This window comes from Leptonotus elevatus, chromosome 4 (assembly GCF_054856555.1).
Source record: "Leptonotus elevatus isolate MCC_2025b chromosome 4, RoL_Lele_1.0, whole genome shotgun sequence".
NCBI classification, from domain to species: Eukaryota; Metazoa; Chordata; class Actinopteri; order Syngnathiformes; family Syngnathidae; genus Leptonotus; species Leptonotus elevatus.
In genome coordinates this window covers 14,551,849-14,572,615 of record NC_141242.1, presented here as the reverse complement: position 1 = coordinate 14,572,615, position 20,767 = coordinate 14,551,849, and the positions used below count along the sequence as shown (strand labels likewise).

The window sequence follows — 20,767 nt, the reverse complement described above, 5'->3', positions numbered from 1 at the left end:
AATTAATACTACGTTAATATGATAAGTCAGGTTTCCATCCCAATGTTTAGTTTTTTTTATGCGAATTTTGGGAAAATGCGCAAAACAGACATGCGACTAATGCCGGTTTCCATCCGCTCTTCTTTTGCGAATATGCGCCGCGAGATGACGTTGTAGTGACGGAACTTTGGGTCAATGGGGAGTTCCAGGTGGGAATGTTGGTTTTAACGGACTGAACGGAAGTAGTTTGTCTTCTTAGCTTCCCTCCCGCATGTAAGTGAAGTGGGTCGTTACATTGAGAGATAAAGCCATCTAAATTGCATTAATATTTTTTTGTTTAATTATAAAAATAGTCGTGTTTCTTCGTCTCCCCAAACATATCTTTATCTGCCATTTATTTTGACTACAAACGTGCGTGTGACGTAGTATCGGTAAAAACGTGCGACGTATATCCGGTCTTGTCGCATATTCGTTTCCAACGCCAAAATGCGCATTTTCCTTTTTTCGATACGCTTCAAAAACCACTCCCAAGTGTAAAAACTTTTTTTGCGAATTTCTGGCGTTTACAGTTAGGTTATTTTTCGCAATTCTTGAAAATTCGAATAAAAATAGTTGTCCCCAACATCGGACAGTCGCAATGTGATAATGCGATGGGGCCAAAACACCTTGTAAGTTGCTTGATGTAGTAGCAGGACTTTGTCAGAAAAACTAAGCTTCAATTATGTTGTCCCACAGCAACTGCTGACGTATTAGGGAAGTCAACATCACTTAAACTTAAGTTTGTGCTTGTGAGTCCTGCATGAGCCCAAAAAATATCTTTACGTGGTATTTGTTATACTGATAGATATTGTACTGTATTTAAATCATCTCGAATAATAACCCTAATGTGCATGTTTTCCGAAGTAGACAAAGTCAAATTTATTTTATATTTGAAACCACCGTGACAAAATGGAACAACCAAATTTGTCACCCTGAGGTGTTCCTAATATTTTGGCTGCTTCCTAATATTTTCAACAGTGTATTCAAAGAAGATCAAAGAAGGAAACTTAAATTTAAGATCAGTGTGGATGATTTATTTACAAGGTTCCTATTCACAAAACCACAATATACAGAGCAATAACTTACAGGTGTGTGTGGAATGAGACCATGACATCATCGCATCAAATCTGCCACTCACACGCACACATACAGTATACACAAGTCTGCTACATGTACTTCTTGCCATTGTTGAGCTGCATCGTAACCTCGCCTGTCGTCTTGTCGTTTGTGGCTTGGAAAAGCATTTGGATGTCCATCATGGCTTTGTCGATGTGCTGACCGAACCTGCTCGAGTCCTGCACGGATCACACAAGGAGCCACATGTGGCAAATTAAAAGTAAAAGTGGTGGAAGCAACAGGGCAGGCATTATCGATGATATGGGTCCATATCAACGACATAAAGAGGCACGGAAATGGCACAGTGGGATTCGATAATGTCTCTAATGAGACCCCCCCTACTAGCAGGCTTACTTTATATAATAATAATTGATTAAGTCAGTAGTATACTCATACTCCTTTTTTTACACACGTATTTTGACTACCTACTGTGAATGTGTGTGGCATCACGTGACAGACATTTACCGTGTCAGGGCTGGAGAACTTGGAGGAGATGTGGAATGTGATGAGGTTCTCTCCAACAATGATGTAAGACACGCCGTAACCGTCATCGGCCACCTATAAAATGAGGCAGAAATATATATATTTTTAATTATAATTAATCCCAAGGTACTTAAAACTCATTCACTGGCATTGACGGCTTTAAACGTGAAAAATTCATTTGAACTATTTCTATTAGTTTACATTTTTCCCCACTTTTGTTTACAAGAGTATGAAAACCAAAATTTTTTTATTGTACATTTAAGAACAGATATGAAATTTGTGATTAATCGCGAGTTAACTAGTGAAGGTATGCGAATAATTACGATTAAAAACTTTAATCGCCCGACGGCCCGAATTTTTGATAATCTTTTTTTTTTTAATTCATTCACTGCCATTGACGGCTATAAACGTCAAAAATAAATTTAAACAATTTCTATTAGTTTAACATTTTTTCCCATTTTGTTAACAAGAGTATGAAAACCTAGATTTTTTTTATTGTACATTTAGAACAGATATGACATTTGTGATTAATCGCGAGTTAACTAGTGAAGTCATGCGAATAATTACGAATAAAAACTTTATATCGCCCGACGCCTTGAATTTTTAATAAAACATTTTTTTTATTCATTCACTGCCATTGACGGCTATAAACGTCAAAAATTAATTTAAACAATTTCTATTAGTTTAACATTCTTTCCCACTTTTGTTAACTATTTTTTATTGTACATTTATAACAGATATAAAATTTGTGATAAATCGAGAGTTAACTAGTGAAGTCATGCAATTAATTACAATTAAAACATTTAATCGCCTCTTGCCCCTAATTTTTAATGTATATAAATACATTTTTTAATGAATTTATGGAATTGAATGAGTTAAGGCAGCCCTTACATACAGTAGGCCTATGTATGTATAAATTCCAATAAAATCATAAAATATTTCACTCACTGGCCCAAATCCGCCTCCAGCACTGACATATTTAGGGAACTTATTGATGTCCACTAAGTTGAGCTGCTGCTGAGGAGTCTGACTGGTGGACAACTTCCACGGTTCCGACAGAACCTGCAAGCAAGCACGTGGGACCGTTAGCGTCGTTTAGCGTTCTGCCCGGAGCGTGCGCGCGTTCTCACCTGTTTAAGGAAAGGAGAGTCCACGCCCACATACTTTGACACGATGTAGAGACAGAAGAGGTGTCGGTCGATGCCGGAACCGGTCATGGCCAGGCGGTACATGTTCTGATGCTTGTCGGCCGCTCTCCGAAACAGCGTCAGCCTCTGTGTGTTCTGTTACGGACACGAGGAGACAAAGGCGGGAAATGAACAGTGGTGGGAGGTTCACATACTTCATTACCGCATTTACTCTGATGACTTTCATTTGAAAACAGGGGATTAAAAAATATTCTTTGAATTAATTTTGAATGTACTTTAATAGACAATTTAGTATGATTTTGTGGAAAAATACAACGTAATTACTAGAAAAATTTATTTTTGTCTTAAAAAAAAATTATATATATATTTATATTTTTATGTTTAAGGTATGAAACTGAATCCAGACATCCCAAAAACGTAAAAAAATTATAAAAAACATGACAAAAATGGACAAAGTATTTTTCACATGGCAGTAGTGACTGTATTTTCTACAAATGTTGCACTAAAAATCTCAAACTGTATTAAAAAAAATACATAAAATTGATTTAAAATTAGAATTTTGAGTCAATGTGACATTTGATAATCGACTCAATGAGAATTTAGCAGTATTTTGAACGAAAATAGACAAATTAATGTAAACTATAAATATTTGGTTGTATATTTGGAAATTTACTTTTCTTTCACAAAATGTTATATGATTTTGTATAAAAATGTATATTTATTAGAAAATAATAAATACAATTAATGGAATATATATATATATATATTTTTTTTTTTTAATGGTGTGGCTTAAAAAGTTATTTTAGTTTTTAGAAATGTTCTTTCTTGGTTGGACAAACAAATTTAGCCTTAGTGGCGACATTTGTGGGATTTTAAACACAATTAGACAATTAATTGAAAATCCATATTTGGTACTTAAACCCTTTTTTTCTACTAACCACTAATAAAACATTGGTTTATCAATCCTCATTGCTTTGAAATGAAGGCAAAATGGCATTTTCAGTGTGACACAGTCTTTCTCTGCCCTGTTGACCGGGTTAGTCCTTCTTACTGTTGCTCGTCGATCCTCCATGGCTCTGACGAAGGCGACGGCCTCTGAGGTGCACGAGCGCACCGTCTCCGTGCGGCCGTCTCTGAACATGCGCGTCATGGACGACTCGTACGTCAAACAGAACTCCCCCTGATCCTGGCGGGCGGAATCGTAACAACAGGCGTGCGTTCACACAACAATGTCATAATAAGTACGGTGATTTTGCAAATGATGAGAGGCAGCGAACCCTAAACTGTGCCAGCTGCAGGGCCAACTGAATAAAAGCATCCGGGCTGGTCTTGCACTTTTTAATCAGGCCTTTGCCAAAAGCGCTAAACAGGTAGGCGAGGAAGTCCACGTCATCGGCTATCTTTTTAGCAGACAGGTAGGACGTCTCGATGACATTTTGGCACTACACATGGAAAGAACACACATAGGTGTTTTTCCGTTACGGATTGCAGAAGGGTTTGGTATTTTAAAGCGCACCCTGAAGCTGTTACCGTACCGTTGCGGGAATGAGCCACTGCAGGCGAGAGGGTTGAGGGAGGCCTTTGTTCACGTCTCCTTTGCAGTGGCCCTCCTCTGTGTAGCCCAGATGGAAGCAGTCGGTGGCAAGGACGTACTAACACACGCACAGCCTCGTGTGAATAAACACACAACAACAAAATAATAATTGGCGGTCAGGAGAGGGTGAATTACCTCCCACATGTGACCCACGATTGGCGCGTCGGCCCACGAATGCTCAGCGTTTATTCCCATTTTGCCATTGGGGTACGATACGAGGGTGAAAGATTTGTCAAACCACCTAAGAGAACAGAAAGACATTGTGTGATGGTCGTTTGATTAGCACAATAGAAGTGTTTGTCAGTATTCTCATATGAAGGAATTGCATGTTTAAATTCTATTTATTCATTTTTTAGATTATAATTTTTTTTATTTGGGTTTTTAGTACTGTAGTATGTTACAACTTTTATTAGTTAATTTTTTTTTTAAATGTCATTTTAATTATAGTTAACTAATTGAGAGAAATCATAGGATTCAACTGAAATACTTATAAAATAAATAATTAAATATAATAATTTTTAACATTCATTATTCTGTGTACATACCATTTAACTCTACTTGATTGTTAATTGAAAGACCCCCCCCTCCCCCAAAAAAAACCAATTAAATGTTTTCATTCAAAACATAGTTTAGATATTTAGTATTTTAGTAAAATACTATTTGTGTATTTTAGTGGGGGGGTTCAATTTTTGTTGTTGTCAAAATAGCATTATTATTTTTTTAACATGTACTTGAATTAATCTTTAATCAGTAGATATTAATTTTAATCACTAATATAGACCTGTATATGTAATTATATATTGTGAGAAATCAAAAAATTTAAATTGTTATCCATTTCAATACTGCCTACTACTTATACTGTACCTATACGTATACTATGTAACTATATTCATTTGTAATTGTGAGAAATCACAGGATTCAATGTATTTATTTAAAAATATATATTTTCATTTGAATTAAACTTCTTCACATCATTTTTAGTATGCAATACATTACACACTTTTATGTATTTATTTTTTATACTTTTATTTATATATTTCAGTCGAGAGAATGGTAGAGGATTCCACTGCTTCATTAGTTCTATATGCATTGTAAAACAATTTGATTACTTTTGTTATATATAAAACAAAAATAAAAAATAAACACTTTTGAGCACTTTAGACAGTTATTTTTTTGTTTTTCCATTTTTTTTGTCAATATGCTCGTGTTTTTTAAGCCACTACGATGATCTGGCTTTTACCTGTCGTAGCACTTCCCGTGCAGCAGTGATTTGGCATAACAGTCCAAAGAGTTGCTCTTGGCATCGAAACCCTGAGGCTTGTCATCCAACGCCAGGAAGAAGGCGGCTGATTCCACCGCATCCAAGGACACTCTGTTCACTCCTTGGCTGAAGTATTTCATCCGAGCCTGAGCCCAAGTAACCCTAGCGGGGGTAACGACATGGTCAGTTATCTACCAGTGGCTGCTCAATCCACCTCGTAATCCGAACCACTATCACATCGCAATTGTAAACATACACGAAAATGTTATGATGTGTTCACCTGTTTCCCGCAGTCAGCGCTGCTAGTTTGAGCTCGCCGGGCTGCGGCTCAGACGTGTCGTTGAGGATCCTGCTAAATTGGGTCTCCAGCTCGCTGGGTAGGAGGTGGCGTCCTCCCGTGTACAGCCACACTTGGAAGAAGCGACCCTTGTGGTACACCACCAAGTGCTTCCTGTCATTCAGGTGCTGCACGAAATCTGCACACCGTGACAAATTAGGATTTGATTTAAACAGTGGTTATAATGACTTATTACTAACTTAAACAACAACTTGGATTTTTAAATCTGTTATGAGCTGGATGAGGAATTTCACAAGAATTTCGTGGGAATCTGTATACAAAAAAACCCCACAATTACTAAGGAAATATAAATATTTGGGAGTTTACATAGAATTTTTTTTTCTTTCTCATGTTAGTTATAAAAAAATATGGCCTTACTGTGATTACTTTAGAAGGTGAATTTGAAGATATTTATTGTCCCAATGTGGAGAATTTGTACAAAAAATACACTACAATTTGTTTAACACATTCACTGCCGTTGACGGCTACAGACGTCAAAAATTTATTTGAACTATTTCAATTAAAAAATAATAATTCCACTTTTGTTAACAAAAGTATGAAAACCTAGAAAAAAAATACTTCACATTTAGAACAATGTAAACATTTGTGATTAATCGTGAATTAACTATTGAAGTCATGCAGTTAATTACAATCAAAAATTTTAATCGTCTGACACGATTTAAAAAAAGAAACGATTATTAAAAATTAGGGGCGTCAGGCGATTACATTTTTTAATCGTAATTTATTCCATGACTTCATTAGTTAACTCATGATTAATCACTAATTTTATATCTGTTCTTTTTAAATAAATACAAATTCTAGGTTTTCATACACTTGTTAACAAAAGTGAAAAAAAAAGTTAAACTAATAGAAATATTCAAGTGAACCGTCAATGGCAGTGAATGAGTTAAAGAGCTAAGTTGGGTTTTTATTTATCATATTCTTAAAAAAATATATATATTTTTTTTATCCCATATCAACACCCTCCATATTCCCGAGAACATTTTGTATTTTGGATGGAGAAATTCTTCAATAGCAATTCTCCATATGCATGAGAAAATTTAGCCAAATGGACGAAGAAATTCTCCCACATGGAGGAAGAAATTCTCTATCAACATAAAAATTCAAAACTCATTCCTAACATACTGGTCGGTATCTAATTAATAATCCTAACCCAAACCTAACGCATCATATTTACCCTATCAACAAGAAAATTCACCCATAGCGATGGGGAAATTCACTCAAATTGACAAGAAAATTCACACTTACATCTCCCAATCAATAAGAAATGAAGAAAATCAACAATAGAATAGGAAATTCTTGAAATGTTCCCTACTGTTTGCAGGGAGCTAGAGATTTAACCCTGCCGTGACTAAGTAAAATCCACAAATAATTGATGGCTCTCCTAAAAGGGGTTTGAAATTGCCTATAGATTGTTCAAGATGGCGGCAAATAACTTTTTTCAGTTAGAAACCTATGTCCTGACTAAACTAAGCCGCCCTTCACCTCATCATAGTGATACTATAATAAGCCAAAATAGGCTACTATTTTTATTTTAGACGTGGCTTTGACCTAATCATCAAACGGCAAGAAAGTGAGTGAATGAGCAAAGTATGCACATGAGATTTTACTGTACCCGTTTCGATGCCAGGGATGCGGGTGGTGTTGAACATCCTCTCCATCTGAGCGGAGCACATGGGAACCGTCCCTAAAGCCCTCAGCTGAGCAGCCAAAGAAAACCAGAACAAAAGTGACTTTGGTTCCAATGAAATGCAGTGTCATGGTGTTCCTTTCAAGAACTGGTCCTGTATTGTGTATTAAGTATGTGGAGTCATTACCGGCGCATGTTCACCACGCTCCAGTTTTCGTCTGTACTGCAGCATGGCGTGCACTATGTTGCCTGCACGCGCCGCCTGCCGGTGAGTTGGCGTCACATACATCAGGTCCTTTGGAAAATAATGGGGACAAAATTGGTAACAGGAAGAAATTTAGCGATAAATTGCGTGAGAATATTGACACTTGAGTTGATTAAATAAAATATGATTAGTAGATAACACTTGAAAAAAATAGTAAGAAAATAAAATTATTTAAATTTAATAAACCTTTTGGCTGTATAGCTTATTTGAAATGTTAACTCGTAAATAAAATTATTTGTGTAAAATGAAATAATTTTTTTAAACATGAAATACAATTAGACATAATAAAATGGAAAAAATTGAATTAATACAAATAATAGCTTTGCCTAAAATAAAGCATGATAAACATAAAAAAGTAATCTAAAATAAAAATAAAACTACCAAATGAAATATAAAATGAATAACTAAACAAAATATATAGTACACTGAAATCAAATTGCAAAATACAAAAAAAAAAGACTGGTTGGCTCTGCCTGACGCTCTTGCGCTTCCTTTATAGTGCGATCTTGTGATCTAATGAATAAGCCGCACTTTTGTATTAGCCGCAGGGTCGGATGCAGGTAAAAAAAGGTAGCGCCCTATAGTCCAGAAATTACTGTAACGTTTAACTCTCAGTTGTCACATGCTCATAGTTTTTCTGTGTTGCTTACACAATAAAATAAGATTGCATTAAATGAATTGATAGCTTGTTGTCTGTATTGTGAACTAAACAAATACGGCGTGATAGTGTTCTCCCTCTTACCATGATGTAGAAGTTACTGTTGACCATAATTGGGCCACGGCCTCTCAGGTAGATGTACTCCTCCCACCAGTCACTTACCTACAGGACATAAAATGTAAATATCTATGTTGCACTAATAACACCATCTTTTATAAGATATCACTGTACCATACTCACATAATTGGTTGCCCACCAGGACTTGAGGATCAAGTATCTCTGCAGCTGGGCAGCCTTTGTCTCTTTGAAGTCGTTGGCCAAGACCTCCATTTGCTTATATTCCTCATCGTCCAGCAGAGGACGCACTGACTCCAGGTACTGCACACAAAACAAATGGAGCATAACTGGACAGAAATGGACTCTTATGTTCCTTTAAGGAGAGCAGCAATCGCAATCTAACAGTCGTATGTTATAGAAATCAGCACGTTTACAGTAGTTATACAAGGTAGTTTGGAAGTAACATGCACAAGTAATATGCACATTGCATGATGATTAAGTTGATCATCGTTAGTTACAGCAGAACGGAATGCCAAACTCATTTACATATATTTACATAATGGATGGATTACTAGTTTTGAAATCCGAAGTCAAGGATAATAGCTTGTTTCATTATTTTTCAAGTTACTGTAAAAAGTAACAAAATAACTAATGCAAAATATTAACATTGTTTATGACATGAGATTTGAGCAAGAATCATGCAAGTTGACACAGATGATTTTTGTGATGTTTTCGCGGGTCATATAAAATGACATGGCGAGCCGCATCTGGCCCCGGACATTGAGTTTGACACTTGTGCAGTAGAATGTCACCAGGGTAAAATTGTAGTACTGGCATTACAATAAGAACAAGCCACAATTGGACTGGAATACAATTGTAGTAATACTAAGGGAAAGCCATTATCTTAACGAAAAGCCATAATATCTGTGAATCAAATTTGAATTTTATGGGAATTAAATCAAAACAAAAACTGCAATGTTATAGCAATTAAACTGCAAAATTATAAGAATATAGTTGTGCTTAGAATAAAGTGGCGTAGCATTACATGAAAAAATGAAAAAACTTGTCACGTTACAGGGAAAATTACATTTTGTGAAAAAATATTTATTTTTCATGAAAAAAGCTGTATTGTGAGAATAATTTCATATTACATGAAAAAAGTCACAATAATACAAAAATAAAGGCCAAATATGATGTAAAACAAGTTAAGATTGTTTTTTGGAGAGACAATACGCAGGATGAGAAAAAGTTAAAAAAAAAAAAATTCTCTTGAATAAAATGTTAACATTACGGGGGGTACTGTTGCCAAAGTTTGAGAGCAGCAGCCTCAAAGTAGTAAAGCTTGTACAAGTCGTTTGGAAAAAATGTCCCAACTTTCCTGGTGAATACCCACCCTGCGAATGGTGTCTTCCACCCTAGGCACAGGTTGTCGGGGTAAGGACGCCTGGAAGCTGTAAAGAAGTGGCCTGCGCCACGAAAGCATCTTCACCAGGCTCTAGGAGCAAACAAACATTCAATTAGCAATCCTTTTAAAAGTAAAAACAATGAGATACATTCATTTGTACGTACCAGCCACACTTTAGTGGAAGTGCTCATCTTTCCGTGGGATTCGAAGATCCAGCCGTGGTACGAGAGCAACGCTTTAAGGGTGTACCTGAGCAGGTAGATGAGGAAGAGCCACAGCGCGCTGGCGAAGACCACGGAGCTCAGAATGGCGCCCGTCTGCACTGATAGATATCCTCTACTCACAAAAGCCACAACACTGCACTCATTACTTTCATCACGGAGACGCGGTCAATCAAACGTGGCCACTTCATTAGGTACACCTGTACTGTAAAGTCAAACAAATGGCGTACCTAATCAAGTGTCCGGTGAAATCGGAAAGGACGAAAAGCGTTTCTGACCTGAGTGGCATATTTTCATTGATGGCTTGGACGATTCCAAGGGAAAGGTCCACGTCCGTGTACAAGCTACTCATCATGACGACGACCACGATCAGCCAACTGGATGGACTGGCCGGGTACACGCCGGCCAAGATGCCGTTCTGGCCAACAACAATATCATCATTTTCATTTCCAAACATTGTGGGTATGGATTTAGAGGTTGTGGCAAGTAGCCAAGTACAAATATTTCATTACTGGACTGGATTTCTTTAAAGTATCTGTAGTCTATATGATGATTTTTTTTTTTTTGTAGAGCAGTAGTGAGATGTAATCAATGATCAACTACAAATACAAATACAGTACTGTACTCAATTCTGTACTTGACTTCTATGACTTTATTCAGCCACTGCTGAAAAAAAGCCAAGTGCTTTACACCACCACTGTGAAAAGTAATCAAGAACGAATAAAAAGTTACTGTACTTGGGGACGTACAAATACAAATACTTAATTTCTGACTTGACTTAAAAATTTTCAGGTACCTGTAGTTGAGAACTTTTTTTTTTTAAATATCTGTTCTTTCCTAGAGTATTTGTTTTTCTGGTGACTTTTTATTGAGCAGTGGTGAAAAGTACTCAAGTAGAAAATACTTTTTTTAATGTACTTCAAAATACTTTTTATGTATATATATATATAACTTTTCAGATAACTTTTTTTTTTTTAATCAGTGATGGGAAATAAGAATAAGTACAAATATATAATTACTGTACTCAAGTAGATTTTTCGACTATTTGTACTTTTCAATAGACGTTTTAGGTTTCTGTACTTGAGTATGAATTTTTCAGATTCAGTGTTGGAAAGTAATCAAGTACAAATATTGTAGTACTGTACTCAAGTAGATTTGTCAGCTCTCTTTACTTTTCAGAATACTTTTTAGGTATCTATATATCATTTGAGTATTCATTTTTCAGCTGAATTCTTATTTATCAGTGTTGGGAAGTAACCAAGTTCAAATACTTCATTACTGTACTCGAGTAGATTTTTCAGATGTGTGTACTTTGCAAGAGTATTATTCTGAATACTTATTTGACTCCCCACATTTGAAAACAGGCAAATATTTGAAACAGTACATCTACCTTTAACACTCTTTACTCATACACACATACCTGTACTTCTACTCAAGTACAGGGGGAGTATTTTTACCTTGAACTGTATGGCTCTCTTCTTCCATACCATCAGTCCAGCCTGGCAGATGTTGGTGATGACCTCCTGGCTTAGTTTGAGGTCCACGCCATCCGGACGAACGGTGAACTGGAAGCCCACCGCCTGATGGGCTTCGGCCATTGCGCCTAATCACTGTCGGTCGTACAATTTATCATTACTGTAATGCTACATTTAAGTGTCATACACAGAAATATCTTTAATATTTGGTCCCTCTCATATAGCTAAATAGGACAAGTTTTATTTTAAGTACATAAATATGTTGTTTTTTAAAACTAAAACAAAGTATTACCAAGAAGAAAAAAAAACGCAATTTGCTATTTCACCCTGTATAGTTGACCAAAAAATGGTACAAATACTTTGTAAAAGCATTTTTTTTCTCAGCGTTTCATCCAGCCCCGTTTTTAGCCCGAAAAGAAGCCAGCGTGCTCTATAACATGACCCCGATGACCTCTCAGCACAGCAACACATATTTGCTGTTTTTTATATTTTAAGCGCACACACGTGGCCCAACAATAATATTGACGTCTGCTGGAGAGCAGGACAGGCCCGAATGATGACGTGAAATGATTTTTCCACGTCACGCGACTGCAGTCAGGCAAGTGGGTGAAAGTTCAATGGCCAGATATAGCAGAACTCTTCCGGCAGCAGGCCGCAGACACATGCGTGGTAATTAATATCAATAAACATGAGAAAATCCTAGGATTGATCTCGTTGTTTAGCCTCCCGTGTGCTATGTATGCTCACATTTGGTAAGAACACATCAAATGACAAAACAGAGGAGTTTTTATTTACCTTGGCTTGACTGTGAAGAAGGAGAAAAGGCGCTGTCAACTTTTTGCAATGAAGCTGTCTGTCCTCTGCGCTGCTCAGCTTTGTGCCCTTCAAGCGCTTCTTCATTCAGGTGGCAACTCACAGCTGCACTCTCTCCCTTGAGCCCAACAGCGCTCACTCTCTTTTTTTCCCCCCTCTGTAGCATGTAACAGGACACCAACCAAAGTCAGACGCTCACCTCACGTGTGTGTGCAGCCACCAAAGCTGTTGCCTGCGTCTTCACAAAAAAACATAAATAATAGCATTGATCAATATCATACAATGTGTAGGGAAACAAAAGGTTGAAAGGCCATAGAATTATTAGAAAACATAGAATCATTAGAAAATATAGAAATATATTTTGAGGGAAATGGCCTTATTACAAAATAAAGCTATAAATATTACTGGTTATGTAACTAATGCATCTTTTATAACAATGAAAAAAAATGTAAGATTTTTTTTTTTTGAAAAATAGAAACAAGTATCAGTAAAAAAACATATATAAATAAATATTGGGAAATGGGCATTAGTGTATAAAATAGAAATACATTTTACAAGGCATCATTTAAATTTTTTTATTAGAACACAGACATTGGTAAAAATATAGCACTATTTCGGAAAAAGTAATTAATACAAAATATAAGATTTTTTTTTTTTAATATCAGTATTAGGAAAATATAGAAAGAAACATTAAACATCTAAAAATAAATGTTAGAAACTGGAAATAATATAATAATAGAAATAAAATATTTGAAATACAAATACAAATAATTATAAGGGTATTATTACAACATTTTGAAATAAAGGTTCGGGGGAATATGCATTATTAGGCAATGTAGAAATAAACATTTTAAAAGGTATACCTCAATAAAAAATATATAGAAATACTAGAAAATAGTGTATTATTAGGACTTTTGGTAATTAATAATAAAAATGTAAAAATATTGAATTGGCGTTCATTTACCGAGAGAATGAAGAGGCCTTATTTGAGAAGCAAGGTTTTGAGCATTTGAAGCTAATTAAATAGCATTGCATTATTTTACAGATAATACCTGATGAATAAGGCTGCTTTCACCGCCTGTGCCCCGCGTGCAAAGAGGTTGTTGCTTGTTGCCAGCGTTAAACTGTATCACTCTTTGCTCTGATTGCTTTGAGTTGGCAGGAAATCACTGTGATGACAAAAAAAGACATGCAGTATGCACAAAGATGACATCATGGCATGTCAGGCACACTTTATGATGATCAAAGGACCACATGACATATTGAGCTTTGAAAAGCAACAATACACTTATCACACAATGTGGTTGGTCACTTTTTTTTTTTTTAACTTCATGATTTGTACAAATACTGTTGAATAAATACTTTACAATGGAAAATGTAAAGGAATGTACTGCATTTGTAAACTAAATAAAGTTTTAGTTGAACATCAAGTTTAGGAAAATGGGAAATTATAAGAAAATAGAGATAAATATTATTAAAAGGGCATTGTTAAATTATTGGAAAATATAAAGAATACCAATATTAACTCATTCACTGCCATAAATTCATTAAAAAAAAGATTATTAAAAAGTAGGGGCGACAGGCGATTCAAATTTTTAATTGTAACTAATCACATGACTTCACTACTTAACTCACGATTAATCACAAATTTTATATCTGTTCTAAATGTACAATAAAAAAAATCTAGGTTTTCATACTCTTGTCAACAAAAGTGGATTTTTTTTTAAACTAATATAAATTGTTTAAATTAATTTTTTACGTTTATAGCCGTCAATGGCAATGAATGAATTATATAAAAAAGAAAACATTACAAATTTGGGGCGTCAGACGATTAAAATTAGTAATCACAATTAATTGCATGACTTCACTAGTTAACTCACAATTAATCACACATTTTATATCTGTTCTAAATGTACAATAAAAAAAATTCTAGGTTTTCATACTCTTGTTAACAAAAGTGGGAAAAATAATAATAATAGTTAAAATTAATTTTTGACGTCTTTAGCCATCAATGGCAGTGAATGAATTAAAGGAGCATTATTAGAAAATGTAGAAAGAATCAGAAGAAAGAAAAAAGCAATTATTAGAAATATAAAATGTTCAAGTTTATTAAGAAAATACAGAGAAAAATATTAAAGGCCATTATTGCAACACAAGTACTATAAGAAAAAAGAGAAATAACTATTAGATAGTTCTGTAAAAAAAAAAAGCTTAAAAAAAACTACAGGCAGCTCAATTAAAAATATAGTGTAATATTTATGACACATTTTTAAGGACAAAATATAGCTGTTTTGGCAGATAAATATAAATATAAACATTCAATTAACTCCTACACTCCGAAACAGTGAAGCTTTGTGGGAGTAACATACAAGCAGAATAATTATATTAAGAATAATCTAACATTAGAATCAGAGTTCCGAGTACAATTCGCATAGAGCGGAGTGTGACATCAAAAGTGAAGATAAAAGACAGCTTCATAGAAAATGGAGATGGGCAGAGGAGTCAGAACCTTCACAGAGAGCGTTTGCAAGTCCATCGTCGCCACACTGTTATGCTCCACACTCGGCATCACCACCTGCGAGCCCAACAGCGCCCCCTGTCCTGCGAACGCTGCTTTCTGCACACTGTACACCTGCGCAAAGGAAGTGAAGCACTTGTTGGAGGCCCTCGCCATGACACAGAATATCTTCAATTTGTTCCAGGGTCCCCGAAAAAACACCACCAAAAAATTATTGCACCATGTTTTGAAAAGAAAAATACCACTCCAGTGTTTTAATTCTAAAAATTGTTACACTGAAAACAACTGGTGTTCAAATGACTTGTTTGAAGGTTTATAATTACAGCAACAATGACGCTAGTTTTGTTAGCCTGTCTGTTGTTTTTCATTGTGTGTTGGAATTAAAGCGAGTACACTTTTGTATGACCAAGTAACAACTGAAGACAAAAAAATTGGACAAGTAACAGCTCTTATCTTGAAAAACTCTTATGTCGTGTCGCTTGTAAATTGAGATACAAGTCTATCCAAAAAAAAAAGCTTATATATTTAATTGTGCTGCCTGTCACTAAACGTTTTTGGTTTCGATAGATAAAACAAAGATGCATTATTTAGTTGCAGTAATTCATTTTTGAAATTCTTGATGAATTTTGTTCAACGGGACCAGCAAAGACTCCTGTTTCAAAGATTTGGGATTTGCTGTCAATGATTGAACAGTTCAGACATAACAAGAGTTTATATTAACAATCTGTGGTTACTCTTTACCTGTCCCCATTTCTGCGAGCGGACGCAAAACGACGTGACGACGTTATGCGAGTTGTTTCCTCCAATCACCACTAACTTGTCCGAGGCGCCCATGAGCAAGTAAAGAGCTGGAAGGTCAGCGTTTGCTCTGGTGAGCGTAGGAAGCAGCTCACACCACAAATCTGCCAGATTCCAAGACACATTCAGATGACATTTTTCACTCGATCGCTGAATTCTCAAACAGCTTCCCATCCTCAATTGTGATACTGGTACTCATACCTTGACTGGTGTCGTACTGGAGCAGCAGTTTCTCTCCAGTCCTCTGTATGCTGCCAAGGACGTAGAGACAGTGTCTAAGACTGGTCGCCAGGGGTACGTCATGAGAAAGAGACATGGTGAACTGGAAGTCCGTGATGGGGAGAGACGAGACAAACCTGAGGCACACAGACATGTTGAAATTACACGTGTGAAAAAAACTGCTTAGTATAGAATGCATAGCGTGGGGTCGCCTAACCTAGCCTTCCTTAGGCTAACCTAAGACAGCATAACATAGCATGGCTTAAACAGAACATAAACACACACACATAAATACATAGAGTAGATACTAGGGGTGTGCCCAAAATTTTTATTCTCATAAGAATCGTGATTCTCATTTAGTACAATTCAGAATCGATTTTAAATGTCCCAAAATCAATTTATTTCAATTATTTTATACTGTCTTACCTTTGTCTGTGTGTGCCTTTATTTGGAGCGCTGTTCATGTTGTACCCGGTTTGGCCACTGAGGGCCAGTGTGGTTCCACGCGGTCTAATACACTGTTAAGTTGTAGCCACATTAGAGAGTAGAACGAAAAAGTCACTATCAAGTTATTCCAATAAAAGTTATTTTTTTTGCAGTGTGGAGCCGTTCTTTTGAGTGATAAAAGTGTCGCGAGTAGCACGCTAATTAGCATTAGCGAGTCAGACTGGAGTAGATCATTACAATTTCTTGCACATCTATAGATTGAAGCAAAAATCATTGTCAATCAAAATCATTTCGAATCAAAAATCGTTCTGAATCGAAAATCGATTCTGAATCAAATCGCAGACCCAAAAATCGGAATCGAACCGAATCGTGAGACATTCAAAGATTCCCACCCCTAGTAGATACACACACGGAGCAAAACAATCTAGCATAGATAAAGTAACAACGTAGCATAGAATATGATAGAACAATATAATAATCAAGAATAGCAAAAATGTAGCATAACATATACTCATCCATCCATGATAACAATCAGAGTGATTGGACGCTGTTATGGCAATGCCGTGATGTCACTTCTTCCCTGTACAGACCTCCATGTGTCCTCCCATGGATCGTAGCACTCCACAGCTGTGTAGAGGGCCGTGCTGGAGTCCGGGGTGACTAGGGAGTCCAAGTACCAGCCACCTACTGCGTAGATGCGGCCCTGGCAGGCCACTGCGCTGAAGTGCCTTCTGTGCTGCAAACCAACAAAACACAGGCAAGTGAGCCAACCAATTGTAGGAACTTTGCACTTCTTACAGCATAAAGGTTCAACGTTACAGTTCAAAGCCACAGCAATGTTGAACAGATAAAAAAATATGAAAAATAATAATAATACATTAATAAATGAATAATAATAAATCCTACAATTTCCATCTTATCGTCTCCAAATTTGGCAGACATACAGAGGGAAGATAGCTGTACAACTTAATCATTCTTGGTGACATGTGACCTTTACCGGTTTAACGGTACTAGTCAAAAGGTCAAAAATTAAACTGTGATAAGCCACATTAAGTTATATATTAAATGTCTCCGTGAATGCTTTATGGATCCATGTCAATATTATGTCATGTGATGGTATAGTCACCAAAAAGCTATTTCTTTGCTGTAAAGATGACAACCATTACATTGACAGGCCAGACTTATTTATTACTTTTTTTATTTTTTATGGAAAGATGGCTATGAATTAGGATCTTTGTTCTTACCTTAATAAGTGGAGCAGCAGTAGTCCATTCCTGAGTCAAAGGATTATACCTAAACGTGGCTATTTTGAAGTCCCACCTCCTCCTCACAAGGGTCCTGTAGCCTCCTATGACGTACAAGTAGTTATACAGTACCACGGCCGTAAAGCACCATTTGTCTGCCCAAAACGGTAACTCCGTGATGGAACGCCACAATCCGTCTTGCTCGACGAAAACGTGGCGGGCGCGCTCCGTCTCCGGATCCTTCCAGGACATCAGGTTCTCCTTCCGAAGACTGCAGAGACGAGGCTTTCCTTGCGTCCTCAGGAGGATGAGCTCCTCTTTCTCCTCCTTGCTCAGACACCTGAGGCATCACGAGAAGTGTGGCAAAAGCGAGTCAAGAGTCACTTTCCTCAAAACACATTCTCAATTAATCACGAGCCGTCAACATACTTGATGACATGAGGCAGCTCCAGCAGGTTACTACTCAGGTAGGCGAACACGGTGCTCCTCAGCTCCATGCAGCAGATCTCCTGAGCCAAACTCAGGTAGTACAAACACCTCTGCGGCCTCAGCTCCTCGGTCAGCACGGATAGACACCGCGAGAGGAAGGCCTCAGCCAGGAGGTAGCTGCTGACCTCCAAAAACAACACACAAAAAGTTAGTTTGCCTCCTTAAAGTGGAAGTTAACCTTAAACATTTATTGATAAAATCTTATATGTGACCTCACTAGTCTAAACATGACATTCTGTGTCATTACATTTGTGGAATATGAAGCAAAATCCAGCCATTTTAAACCATCTCAGGAGGCAGCCATTTTGCCACTTGCTGTCAACTGAAGATGACATCAATGTTGCTCAGGGCTCAGGCAACGACCAATCACAGCTCACCCGTTTTCTCAAGCTGTGCTTTGATTGGTTGTTACCTGAGACCTGAGCAACTGTGATGTCCTCGTCAGTCGACGGCAAGTGGCAAAATGGCCTCCTGAGATGGATAAAAATGGCTTAATTTTGCTGCAACGTAATATTAACCAGAATACCATATTTAGACTAGTGGGGCTGCATAGAACATATTATTGTTAAAAAAATTGTTTTGGGTTGACTTCCCTTTTAAAGGACAGCCACAATAAATCAGTAAATTTATAATTTTCATCAATTCCTGACTATGAGTGATTGACTACTGCTGACTTGTACTGAATTTTCATTGGCAGATTTTGGCATCTGCTGGGAGGGGGGTGGGGTGGGGGGACCACCACTGATCCTACTAATTGGGAAACATTTGATAGCTTATCTGTGAATACCTGTATATGCAGGCCTAACTCCTCCTCTCGTGGCGTCTCGAATGTGTTGTTAAAGTAAAACTCCAGTAGGTGGTGAAAAACAGCTGAGGACACGTGTTCCAGGTGGACCAGATTCTCGGTGGCCTCCCTCATTCCGGACTGGGACAAAGCCCGGAAGTACTCGCTGCACTCAGAAAGTCTTCCCAGGTCTGCCTGCTTGGACGACGAAATGGTTGATTATGAAAAAAGAACATTATTGTTTTGGAACACAAAATTATTTTAAATTCGTGGGTGATATGAGCAAAGTCTTGTCGCAAATATTGAAAATCTGCAAGTAACTGGAGTTTTACTGTAATGTAAATGAACTAACATTTAATATGGTTTACCATTTTGACCCCTTTATTAGTCCCTCGTCACTCTCCACTCCATCTCTACTGCAGCCTCCCCAGCTGACTCAACAGCGCTACTGCTACTACTAGCAATAGCATTTGGGTCTTTCTGTTGTCGCTGTCGGTTACACACAAACGTCCACTGTGATTTTCCTCACAATGGGCAAACAAGTTACTTTTGTGACCCTTTACTGTGAATTAAGACTAAAACTGTAATAGTTTTGAATAGAAGAACACTTTAATACTTTTTTTTATGATGTGTTTGGGAGCAACTATCCGTAGCGGTACTTACGCAGAATGTGTGCGTGCTGGTCTGAATAGTAACCACGCTTCCGCCTTGGCCTCCCAAGTCGTACGTGCGAAGTTCCATCTTGCGTTTCCACTCGTCTGAGTGTTCTTGATGTGACGCATTGGTGTGGGTGACACCTGCTGTCCATGCACCAACACTGGGGAAAACACTGCACAGTCTTACCAGACCATACTTCAGCCACATACGTATCCACTCCAACGTCTTTCCAAAACAATTCCATAGGTTCATTTCAGATGACCGAATACTGAATAAACTATCGCTAACTTGTCTTGCCCTTTCGACGCGTCACGTTGTTCAAAATTCTGCGTTTGTTCTGGATAAAGAAAAGATCCAGTTGGTTTAGCTGGGCAGTCTATTCAGTCTGGTCTATTTTTGGCACATGGAACTTGAACCTTCTCTGGGCTCCACTGAACTGACACGAGGAAAATAGGCAAGTTGGCCTACCACCAGAGCAGCGGTGTCCAAACTACTGCCTGGGGGCAATTTGCAGCCCGTACGTCACATACACTAAATTAACTAATGACACAGGACATGTTGCTTGCCAGCATTAATTTGTACTACTTACTTTCTACACTGGGCGGCGTGGCAGGAGCAGAGAATAATTTGCTCCCATCACTCTTTTATGTTTTCCACTAATGTCACATCCTTTAGTAAGACGCATCAAATCCTTCACTGTTTGCTTCATTACCTAGTTTTTTTTTTTTTTTTTTTTTTAAATATCTATAATATGACTCAGATATTGAGTTAACATAATGCTGCAAGGCTTCGCCGAGTCAAGAGGTTGAGTTATAACAACACTTCTCAGACAGTTGAAGAGAATGCATGGATTTGCTCTAAAGCAATTTTCAATGTTTGAGATTGGTTTATACTTGGTCATTTGCAAAAGTGACAGACCATGTGGTGACTCATTTGTGGAAAAAATATGAAATTGACCATAATTGGAAATGTTTCCTCCTGACAGCAACGGAATGATTCATTAAACAATATGTAATTGCTTCACATACCTTGACCGGATGGATGTTTCAGAGCGTAAAGGTAAAGGTGAAGCATGTCAAGTGGGCCTTGTATTAATCTGTATGCAGTTC

The 20,767-nt window shown here is 37.1% G+C and overlaps 2 protein-coding genes across 5 annotated transcripts; both read right to left on the bottom strand.

Moving 5' to 3' along the window:
* Positions 1–1,030: 1,030 nt before the first annotated feature.
* Positions 1,031–13,673, bottom strand: cpt1b (carnitine palmitoyltransferase 1B (muscle)). Its single transcript, XM_086072947.1, has 20 exons — positions 13,555–13,673; positions 12,485–12,740; positions 11,672–11,824; positions 10,493–10,632; positions 10,158–10,329; positions 9,982–10,083; positions 8,772–8,909; positions 8,616–8,693; positions 7,796–7,903; positions 7,594–7,678; positions 5,901–6,096; positions 5,600–5,782; positions 4,495–4,600; positions 4,301–4,417; positions 4,043–4,207; positions 3,817–3,951; positions 2,748–2,900; positions 2,566–2,679; positions 1,600–1,692; positions 1,031–1,313 (listed from the first exon to the last, which is right to left on the bottom strand). The coding sequence occupies exons 3-20, from the start codon at positions 11,810–11,812 to the stop codon at positions 1,185–1,187; spliced, it is 2,355 nt and encodes a 784-aa protein (XP_085929073.1). The 5' UTR covers positions 11,813–11,824; positions 12,485–12,740; positions 13,555–13,673; the 3' UTR covers positions 1,031–1,184.
* A 625-nt stretch (positions 13,674–14,298) lies between these two features.
* On the bottom strand, positions 14,299–20,122 carry LOC147175657 (kelch repeat and BTB domain-containing protein 11). Of its 4 annotated transcripts, none has more exons than XM_086072948.1 (8): positions 19,665–20,122; positions 19,005–19,199; positions 18,158–18,342; positions 17,729–18,068; positions 17,075–17,220; positions 16,020–16,174; positions 15,762–15,922; positions 14,299–15,134 (listed from the first exon to the last, which is right to left on the bottom strand). In XM_086072948.1, exons 1-8 carry the CDS (start codon positions 19,908–19,910, stop codon positions 14,952–14,954), a joined length of 1,611 nt encoding a protein of 536 aa, XP_085929074.1. In that variant the 5' UTR covers positions 19,911–20,122; the 3' UTR covers positions 14,299–14,951. The 4 variants fall into 4 exon arrangements, with proteins under 4 accessions (XP_085929074.1, XP_085929075.1, XP_085929076.1 ...); XM_086072949.1 differs by having other exon boundaries at positions 14,302–15,134; positions 19,005–19,196; XM_086072950.1 differs by lacking the exon at positions 19,665–20,122 and adding an exon at positions 19,370–19,649 and having other exon boundaries at positions 14,302–15,134.
* Positions 20,123–20,767: the final 645 nt, after the last annotated feature.

Excerpts from the sequence above, each read along its gene's own strand:
- cpt1b (XM_086072947.1), bottom strand. The coding sequence starts at position 11,812 with ATGGCCGAAGCCCATCAGGCGGTGGGCTTCCAGTTCACCGTTCGTCCG. Across the intron at positions 10,633-11,671 it reads AGAGAGCCATACAGTTCAAG|AACGGCATCTTGGCCGGCGT; the intron begins GTAAAAATACTC and ends GTTGTTGGCCAG. Across the intron at positions 8,694-8,771 it reads CCTGGTGGGCAACCAATTAT|GTAAGTGACTGGTGGGAGGA; the intron begins GTGAGTATGGTA and ends TATGTCCTGTAG.
- LOC147175657 (XM_086072948.1), bottom strand. The coding sequence starts at position 19,910 with ATGAACCTATGGAATTGTTTTGGAAAGACGTTGGAGTGGATACGTATG. Across the intron at positions 17,221-17,728 it reads CTGCTGCTCCACTTATTAAG|CACAGAAGGCACTTCAGCGC; the intron begins GTAAGAACAAAG and ends GTTGGTTTGCAG. Across the intron at positions 15,135-15,761 it reads GCTCGCAGAAATGGGGACAG|GTGTACAGTGTGCAGAAAGC; the intron begins GTAAAGAGTAAC and ends TCCTTTGCGCAG.